A 10,076-nucleotide genomic window follows, 5' to 3' on the forward strand; every position below is an offset into this window, starting at 1 on the left:
AGGACTGCATAATCTCCCCTCCCTTCTTTTCCATTCTCACTGGCAACATGAACTATTTTTCCTAATGTTTATTATTTATTTGGTTGCACTGGGTCTTAGTTGCGGCAGCCTGGCTCCTTAGCTGCAGCACGTGGGCTCCTTAGTTGTGGCATGCAAACTCAGTTGCTGCATACATGTGGGATCTAGTTCACTGACCAGGGATTGAATCCGGGCCCCCTGCACTGGGAGCGCAGAGTCTTAACCACTGTGCCACCAGGAAGTCCCACAACCTGAACTGTTGGAAAGAACTTTTTATTCCATAGGCTACATTGGCACATACTTACGGGGAGTGTTTAAAATATGAGTCTGTTTATAGGGTTTCAAAATTAGATCAAACGAATCTGAACCTTCAGGGAAGTCCCTCTGCATGGAGACATAGCGTTAACTCATTCTATTTAACAGTTCTTTTATTTTCCACCGTGTGAAGAGAATACAAATTATTCAGCCATTTTCCTGTTAGTAGAATTTAAGATGGTTCTCTCTCCTCTCCCTCTCTTCCTTCCTTCGTCACTACAAACGGTATCAATGCTCTTGTCACGAAAAAACTGGCAACAGGGCCCAGGGTGGGAAGAGCTAAGTCGCTATTTTGAGTGCCTACCCTTGGCATACATATCTCATGAACAGTGGCTCCTGGACCTGGTTGCACCTTGGAATCTCCCAGGAAGCTTTTTTAAAAAAATACATTGATTTATTTATTTTTGGCTGCGTTGGGCCTTCGGTGCTGTGTGCAGTCTTTCTCTAGTTGCAGCGAGCGGGGGCTACTCTTCGTTGCCGTGCGCTGGCTTCTCATTGAGGGGGCTACTCTTTGTTGTGGAGCACGGGCTCTAGGCGCGTGGGCTTCAGTAGTGGTGGCTCGCGGGCTCTAGAGCGCAGGCTCGGTAGTTGTGGCACACGGACTTAATTGCTCCGCAGCATGTGGGGTCTTCCCCGATCAGGGCTCGAACCCATGTCCCCTGCATTGGCAGGCAGATTCTTAACCACTGCGCCAAAGCTTTTCGTAAACAGCGATTCCGGAGTCCTGTCCCAGATCTCCAGAATCAGAACCTCTCCGGGTGGGGCCCAGGATATGCGGGTGTTGTGATGCCACCATCCACAGACTGGGGTTTGGAGGCCACTGGACCCTCCTAATAGCTGTAGGAGGCAGGTGTACTGTTAGTTTCAAGGAGACTTGAAGTGACTTAACCAAAGGTTCCAGACTTGATGACAAAGCCAGAACTAGGGAGAGGTCTCCAGGCACCCAATCCTCAGTCACATAGGAGTCGTATAAGGAAAAGCCTTGTCCCCTGCTTTGCTAAATACACCTCCAGCCAAGGGCTTTCACTCTCCCAGACTGGGAGGCTGCATTTCTACCATTTCAGTGGCTTTCGGGACTTCGGAGAGTGGAAAAGACTTGGGTTTAGAACTGGCCGGACCGGGTTTAAATCCTTCCTGACCCTCAGAGAGCGTTAACACTGCTCACAGCTTTTCTCTGAGGATCAAATGAGATGATATCATGGGTGAGATGATTAGCAGGAATCACAAAACACTGATCTCCCTTGTTTCATAATAGTTTTATACACTGTTGGTATTTTACATGCATCTCATTTGCTTCTCAAAACAGATGAGCTGGGTCTCACTGTATTCATGTTAAAAGTGACAGAACTGGGCCCCAAAAAGGTTAATAACTAACCCCAAAGGCAGAGCTACAAAATGGAGCAGCAGGGATTTGAACCAGGGATCGTACTCCAGTCCCTGGGGTTCACTGTACAGGACACAAATTTTACCCCCGAATCTGCTCATTTCAGCCTAACAGGGAATCCCATCCTCAGTAAGGCTGAGTCTTGCATCAAGCAGCGTTCACCACGAAGATCTGCCCACCGACTGCTTAAAGGTCACCACCCCCCATCCTCAGGGCAGAGCACAACATCCCAAACCAGCTCCTGTCATCCCCACCTTCACCCCTTCTCCCCACCAGGCTTTCAAGAAACAAGTGAGGACAAGTCAGCTCCCCAAAGGTAACAGAACCCAAGAAAAACACTTCAGGTTACTATTAAGCCATGTAGTTTATTATTTCACATAAAAGTTAGCGACCAAGGCCACAGTGCTGTTAAACCCCTCCCTCCCACCCCAACCCTGTTATAAAAACAAAACAGAACACAACAAAATACCACAGCTCAGGCCGAGTCAGGAACGAAAAGTGGCTCCGACGAAAACAAGACGGAAACACGAGACACAACATCTTTGCATATTTATACAAAAACTGCCACGGCCCAGGGGGCAGGCGGTCACAGCATGTCAACAGGGAGACCGGGGACCCAGGGCATTTGGAGGTTCACGACAGCGGTCACTTCTGGCTACATCTTTTGGGCTCTACTGCAGGAACGGGGTGGGGAGGGTGCCCTCAAGGCTGGGCAGGACCCCTCGTCCCACTCTAAAGTTCAGGTCATTGGCTGGACGTGCTTTTGGTTGGGGGAGATGCCGCAGACTCCTTTCTTCCAGAGACAGAGGGACGCAGGGAGACGGCAGGGACCCCGACAGCTGCTCCCACCCCCCATGCCCAAGGGAGGGAAGTCGGCCAAGAGGCTGTCCGTCTCCAAAAACAGTTCACGGCCAGGAGCCAGCATGCTTACATTCACAAGGTGTAAAGCCCCACGGCAACCGTTGCCAACAGAAAGCTGAACATGAGGACCCATCGCATGAGCGGCACCTGGGAGAGGATGCTGAGCTGGGGCTTCCCCCTGGACGCCTCTGTGGGAGCAGAGTCTGAAAGAGAAAGGGGACAGTGTCAACACCAGGAGGACAGAGGTGGGCCCGTCTGACATCACAGAAAGACAAAGCAGAGGGGCCTCAGCAGGGTCTAGTACAGTCCCGCTCAACGCAAACCAGTAGCCCTCCGGCCACTGCTTACATACCTCCGAAGACAGGGAGCTTACTACTTCTCCAAGCTCTCCAGTCTTCCATTTTCGGCTACATTGTGAGGAAGTACCCTCCAGGGATACCCAGGGGACCATACTTTGAGAACCAGTGCGTTAGGGCCAAGTCCCCTCACCCCCACCAGGTAGCCAATCCCACCAGGACTGGCCACATTCCAACGTTCCCGGGCTCAATCCCGCCAACAGAGGGGTCGACGTGGGCCTAGCACACATGAGAAAGCCGCAGGGCAGGCGGGAGAGGGCGGCCCCGGGAGCAAAGTCCTGAGGTGACCTGCCAAGCAGGTGGCTGAGCCTCACCCCTCCCCTCCCCCAACTCCCGAAGCCACACTGCCACCCACCGGGGTGTCAGGGGACATTGGGTGGAGCACTCCGGTGCTTTTGGAAGTTTCCCAGATGTTCTCTCAGCACAGCCACCCCGTCGAGAGCTGTCTGAGAAGTGTGAGGGACGGACTGACACGAGACACGACCCCGAGGTTACGTGTCTTCCCCGCGTCCATGGCAGGGGAAGAGCTAGCAGCTGTCCTGGGCTCCCTGCCCCATGTCAGGGCGTCTCTGTGTGGGAACCATTAAAAGGTCCCCAAAGGAACCTCAATTAAGAGGGGAGAGGGCTTTGCCGTGACTTCTGAGGGTCCTTGGTGTGCAAGTCTTCCTTTCGAGCCAGTGACCTAGAACGAGCCCAACCTCCCTGATTCTAGAACTGGGGAGACCGAGGCGTGGAGGGGTCACCCACGTGGCTGCAGTCACCCGCTGAAGGCTGGCCCCACGCCCTCTGCCCACGCCCGACTTCACATTTAAAACATTGAGGAGACAGAAGAGTCAACAGGTGCTGGAGCCAGAGAGCTGCGCCACGCTCCCTCCAAATGCCGCCCCCTGGAAGCCCTCACCTTGCGCCCTGCTGCCAGCCCGCCTGCGAAGGCCTGGTGCCTGCGAGGGGCTCTGGTCCTTGGCGTCCTGAGTCAGCAGTTCCTGCAACTCCTCAAACAGCTGCAAGACAAAAGACACATGTCTCTGTGAGAGGTGGGGACCAGCCAGCTGAAGGGAGGTTTGAGGTGTGTGGTTGTGAAACGTCAGGACATACCAGAATCACGGGAAAAGATACTGAACATCCATGGACCTTTCACCCAGCTTAAGAGATAAGATGTCACAAGTCCATCTGACCCGCCTGCCTGCTCCTCCCCAAATACTCCCCAGTAATAGCCACCGTGAATTCAGAGTTCACCGTGGCCACTCACGCCCTTATGTTGCATCCCTCTCCAACTGATGTCATGAGCGGTACCCTAGCAGGCACTCCATTCTCTTGGTGAGATTCGCCCCTGCTAAGTGTGCTCCATGGTATTCATGAGCCAGGGTTTACAGATGAGAAAACTGCAGCTCCCAGAGATTCAATGCCTGGGGCCGAGGCTATCCCAGAGGTCAGGCAGCACAAGCCAACTCTCCCATGGGGCTCTGGCTCCAAAGCTCCCGTTCTTTCTATACCACCTCTCTGAAAGACAGATTTTCTTGGAGGACTGACCAGGTTTTGTGGCTGATGATGTTGTTTTTTAGGGGAATGCAAGGAAGGGGCATTGCTCCATTAAGGAGTGCTCGGACCAGGCTCTTCTGGGGTCCCAGGCTGGGAATAAAGAGCCAGGGAGAGCATAAGCTGGGAACCCCAGTCCCCGTGGGGCCTCCAGGTGGGGGGAGAGCGATGGGATTCTCAAACATCCGGATTAGAAGAAACCTCACCCGACCTGGAAACACACCCACCCCCAGCCCTGCCCAAGAAGTCATCCTTCAAGGAAAGGCCTCACTTGAAGCTCACCTTCCCCTAGATTTGAGACACTTATAGAAAGACACACCCAGCCTCCCTGGCTGGGCTGAGGCCCAGAAGGCGGAGGCCACGTCTACAGCACCCATAACCCCTGCAGTGCCAACCTGGCTACACACAAATGCACAGGCAACTTGTATGTTGTCACAGAGGATTGCCACAGAGTGCCACAATGGTGACGCTCACATCCCACAATAACCAACCATAGCTAATATTAGACAGGTGATGCCATGCCAGGCCGTGCTATTAGGACCTGATTGATTTAAATTCGCTTAAACCTCACAACTCTTACGAGATAATGTCATTTCCCCATTTTACAGACAAGGAAACCGAAGTACAAAGCGATTAAGGGATTTGTCCAACATCACCCAGCCAGTAAGTGGCAGAACTGGAACCCTGGCCCCCGAGCCCCTGTCCCTAACCGTGACCCTCGGCCCCCACCTCCCCTGCTCTGCGTGAAATGTCCCTGGAGGAGCAGCTGGGGGACGCGGCGGCCACGCAGGGCAGCCAGACCCTCACCTGGATGTTGAGAAGGAAGGCAGCCTTGGCCTCATCGAGGGCCCTCTTCCTGACCTCGGGGGTCATCTCCAGAGTGTTCATACGGGAGCGGTACAGCTGCTTGAACTTGGTGGCACTGGCGATGTTGGGGAAAGTGAAGAAGGCCAGGCCCTCTCCGGAGCTGGGCAGGTCCAGGGCCTTCTGAGCGATCTTCTTGAGGACCTGGCCCCCGGACAGGTCACCCAGGTAGCGGGTGTAGGTGTGGGCCACCAGCAGCTCAGGCTCGGCGCGCCCCACCTCTTGGAGTCGCTGCACGTAGCGCCTGGTGGCCTGCGTGTAGGGGATGGCCTCCTGCCAGCGGGACCCGTACCAAAAGGCCATGTCCTGCTCGAGGGCCCCCCTTCGGTGCAGCTCTTCCGGGAAGTAGAGGGGAGTGTAGACCGGGTTCTCCTTGTTGCGTTCGATCTCCTCCTCCAGGGCCACATAGATGTGGTACAGAGATGCCATTACCAGCTGAAACCAGAGCGAGCAGGTCGGTATAAGAGCTCCCCATCCAGCCCCTTCACACTACTGCCTTCAGAGGGACCCTCGTCACCTCCCCGGGCCAGGCCCCCACCTCCTGCCAGCCCCTCCGATCTCCTCCACACAGCAGCCAGAGGGAGTGTCACAAGAGAGAAATTCGATCATGCGCTGTCTGGGCCTAAAACCTCTTTATCACACTGCATAAAACACGCAGCCTCACTTCGTCCTTGGAAAAATCCAACAAAGGCATAGCTATGACCATTTTACAGAAAAGGAAACTAAGGCCCAGAGAGAGTATGTGACATAGAGGTCACACAGCTAGTAAGAAATGGAAATGGAGCCAAGCCCAGGCATGGCTAGGGGGGCCATCCTGGCTCTGGAAAACGTACGTGAATGAAAGTACTTATAGGAGATGCCAGGCACCTCCGGCCTTTGACCTCTCGATGACCATCTACAGGGCGTGGTTGTCCTCCCCAAAGGACCCCTCTGGAAGCTGAGCTGGGGGACAGGGCCAGTGCTCCTCGGTTCGGGGAACTCCCGTTACACATTAATTCTCTAGTTTGAGTTTGAAAGAGGACAAAGGATAAATGCTCTGGTGGAGGTTTCCAAGATGATTTCTGAGCCATAAACGTTCACGGCAGCGCCATTTCTCACCGGGGCAGAAAGCCAAGCAGCCTGGTACAGAACAGCCTGGGCCTTCGACTCTGACCGGCCTGGTTCTAACCCGGCTCAGCCAGTCCTCAGCTGTGTGACCATGGATAAGCCACTCGCCCTCTCTGGGCGATGTGAGGTCTGAGTGGCTCTGCACAGGTCAAGCCTCGGTTCCCTTCCCTGCAAAGAGGGGTAATCCAACCACACAGTAATGGGCTGTGTGCAGGTCCACCAGGATGACACAGGTAAAGCGCTAGGTGCAGCCGGGCACGTAGCCCTTGAGTCAGAGGCCATGGTGATAAAAAAATGCTACCTCCATCAGCATGATCCGAGTGAGCACTGGGTCCTCTCGCGGACCTTTGTGCTGCCTTTGAACTCAGCGGCTGAGAAGAAAGACCCAAAGTCTACAGTGGCTGGGGATGGGACACTCCAGCAGCCACGTCCCCACTGCCTCTGCCCCAGCCTCATCTCAGCAACTGTAGGTCAGCTTTTTTTTTTTTTTTTTGGGCGGGGGAGGACAAGGGGGCAAGGGCATAGCCCAGGGCCCCAACCCCTTAGAGCTGCGCCTTAAATCTCCCTTCACTGAAGCACCTCTCATGTTGGAAGTGGGAGAGGCTCCCGAAAGCAAAAGGCAGGGGTGTCAGGAGTGGAGGGCTACAGCTCCCCAGCCCCACAGCTCAACCGGAAGGAGCCTTTCCTCACACCCAGCACCTGCCTGGTTCTTTGCCACGTGCTTTCCTTCTATTTTTATGAATTTCACAGTTGTACTGGGAAATAGCAAAACCTGTGCCTCACATACAACGGGCACTTAAGAAAACCCTGCAGGGAATTCCCTGGCAATCCAGCGGTTAGGACTCTGAGCTTCCACTGCAGGGGGCACGGGTTCGATCCCTGGTCGGGGAACTAAGATCCCGCATGCCATGCAGCACAGACAAAAAAAATGAAGAAAAGAAAACCCTGCTGTTGAAAAATCTCATTTCATGGATGAGAAAAAGGTACCTTAGGGAGGATAGATGAGGTGTCCTTAGTCTTACTATTAGGAAATGGATGTGCTCGGGCTCGAACCCACATTCCCCCTTGCCTTCAGAGGCAGATGAGAACTAGATCAGAAGCATAAGCTCTGAAATGAAACCAGCCTTGGTTCCCTTTTGGCCTTTCCCATTTACCTACTGGCTGTGTGACCTTCTGGTAATTACTTAGTCTCTCTGAGCCTTCCCTTCCTCATCTTCCTTATCAAGACTGAGGCACTAATTAGAAATTAAGTAAAATGCCAAGCAGAGCCTAGGTGGTCAGCTGATGGTAGTACTGCCCCAGCCCCTCCACAACACCACACAGCAGGCTGTGAATCTGCTGTGTGACCTTGGGTAAGTCACCTCCCCTCTCTGAGCCTCAAAGTCACGATCTGTAAAAAGATTCCCTTGAACATGCCCATCTGGCCCCTCAGCATCCCTGGTCCCCACCCCCACTTAAACCACTGCCCTGAGCCTTGGGAGCACCCACACCCAACATTCCCTCTGCCAGGGCTGGTACCACCAGGCCACATACCTTAAAGCCTTCTCGGGTCACCTCGCCCTTCTGAAAGTTCTTCATGAACTGGGCGTTCTCCGCCAGGGTGTGCACCTCCTTGGTGGCCTCCTTCAGGGCCTCTGACAAATCCTGGGGCATACTACAGAGAAAGGGAGGGACGTGAACAAGGTGGGGGGCTCTGAGCAGAGTTCTTCCCAACGTCGAGCTTCTGAGGGTACCCCCGCCTGTCGGCAAGACTTAAAGAGATTTCAGCTTTTATCAGACTTCTCTGCAGAAATCCAGCCTCCCACGTAATAAACAGCCATGTTCCCAACTGCCTTAAGATGCAGCCCCATCCACACTTTTCAGTCATTAAGATACTATGTAACACGGTCCCCCCCAAACCAAGAGGGAAGTCCTGGTACCAGTTATTCTCAGTGGAGGAGAGGAGGCAGCAGCACAACCCAGGGAGAAGCAGCAGTTGGCAGGATGCACATTCAACTTTGTAAGTGCTTTGATTGGCTTTTAGACCCAAGATTTAATTCATTAACTTTGTTGAGCTCAGATACAAATCTCATGACCCCTTATAATATTTTGCTCATCACAGAAGTGTTTAAAAAGGCTAAGTAAATTCAGCTTTACTCAAGAAAAAGTCCCTTTCGGCGAGTATTTCTGCCGTATGTCTGCAACCGCCTCCCGAGAAAAGGGTCATTTCTCTTTTCTCTCCCACACCTCTTCCAGAAACATCATCCCCTCTTCTGTATGTGCTGATCAAATTCTTGGGAGAAGGAAAGGAGCCAGACTTGGAGGGGGACAAACCAAGGTTCACATCCCAGCTAGCCAGGGAACCTTGGCCCTGCTGCCTCCCCCAGCTGTGCCATTCTCATCGGTAAATGGGGACACAGAAGCCACGGTGATGTCCTGCTCCTGCATTCAACAGGTAGTGAGAGGTGGATGCGGCCAAGAGGGGGCTCTAGTGAGAAAAGCAGGCACTCACAGCCAGCCTTGGACAGCCCCCAGGATCTCGGATTCAGCACACGGCCACCTCCAAGCACACACAAGTCCAAAGCCAAAAACAAAGTTGGATCCCACGGCAACACTCCCATCGGGTCACCCACCCGGAGCCAGGCATGTAATTCATCTTTCATCGCTCCGACTACCCCACCGGGCGGGACTGGAACCCCGCTCCTCCTTATACCAAAGCCCAAGAGACCGGCCGCCCAGCGAGGTCGCTTCCTGCTTCCCGGCTGAGTCTCGGCAGCTCGGCAGAAGGGCAGGGGCAGGGGCAGGGGCAGGGGCAGGGGTCGCCCCTCCCGGGAGAGGCCGGTCCCTCGCCCCGCGCTTGCCTGTCGGGCTGCAGGCGCTCCATCCTGCGGTGGTGCTGGTGCGGGGTCCGGTGCTGGCTCCGACGTCTCGGGACGGGCTCTTGGAGGCGGGAGAGCGACTGTGCAAAGCCCAGACCGTGCCGTCTATTTATCCCCGGGGCGGGTCACGTGGCCGCCGCCAGACAGCCGATCCACACTTACTGGCCCGACATTGCAACACCCGCGAGGGCCGGCGCCCCGCCCGCCCCTGGCCTGCGGGGGTGGAGTAGGCGCGGTCATATGACCCTTGGAAAACAAAGCTATTTAAAACAGGACGTGAAAAGAAAAAAAAAAAAAAACCAACAACTTCTGGAAATCTGAGCAGCTGTGTGATCCTGCCACTTCCAGAGCCTCCCACCCAGTGATGGGACTTGAACGCTCCAGGGGTCTGAATGGTTCCAGAGGGCTGGGAGGCAGCGCTTCTAAGAGCAGGAGGTGTGTGGGTGGGGGGGGGGGGGTGGCAACGTCAGGGACTCTCCGACCCCAGAGCCTGCCTGCAGTTCCCCGCTTCCCCTCCCCAGCCTGCTCCCTAAGTATCACCTCCTCCCGGGTCCCTCAGCTGGCAGCCTGCCTCCTCATACACCCTTTAAATGTCCACTTAGGGCCTTTTTTTTTTTTTTCTTGAGAACCTACTACGTGCTAGAGACCGCACTGTTTTCATGGTTCATCCCTCCAGTTACCCTGTGGGGTAGATCACTACCATTTTACAGACAGTGAAACTGAGGCTGGGGAATGAAGTGGCATGACCAAGGTCACACATAAAGCAGGAAGACGGGA

General features: G+C 54.4%; 1 protein-coding gene across 1 annotated transcript; it reads right to left on the reverse strand.

The window, feature by feature from the left end:
• Positions 1-2,152: 2,152 nt before the first annotated feature.
• On the reverse strand, positions 2,153-9,479 carry HMOX1 (heme oxygenase 1). The gene is made up of 5 exons (XM_030856124.2): positions 9,282-9,479; positions 7,975-8,095; positions 5,278-5,769; positions 3,836-3,935; positions 2,153-2,781 (listed from the first exon to the last, which is right to left on the reverse strand). Exons 1-5 carry the CDS (start codon positions 9,302-9,304, stop codon positions 2,651-2,653), a joined length of 867 nt encoding a protein of 288 aa, XP_030711984.1. The 5' UTR covers positions 9,305-9,479; the 3' UTR covers positions 2,153-2,650.
• Between the last annotated feature and the right edge of the window lie 597 nt (positions 9,480-10,076).

Source organism: Globicephala melas, chromosome 10 (genome assembly GCF_963455315.2).
Source record: "Globicephala melas chromosome 10, mGloMel1.2, whole genome shotgun sequence".
Taxonomy (NCBI): domain Eukaryota; kingdom Metazoa; phylum Chordata; class Mammalia; order Artiodactyla; family Delphinidae; genus Globicephala; species Globicephala melas.

Coding starts and splice junctions, on each gene's coding strand:
- HMOX1 (XM_030856124.2), bottom strand. CDS start 9,304: ATGGAGCGCCTGCAGCCCGACAG. Junction 8,096..9,281: donor GAGCGCCTGCAGCCCGACAG/GCAAGCGCGGGG, acceptor CTTTCTCTGTAG/TATGCCCCAGGATTTGTCAG. Junction 5,770..7,974: donor TGACCCGAGAAGGCTTTAAG/GTATGTGGCCTG, acceptor CTCTGGTTTCAG/CTGGTAATGGCATCTCTGTA.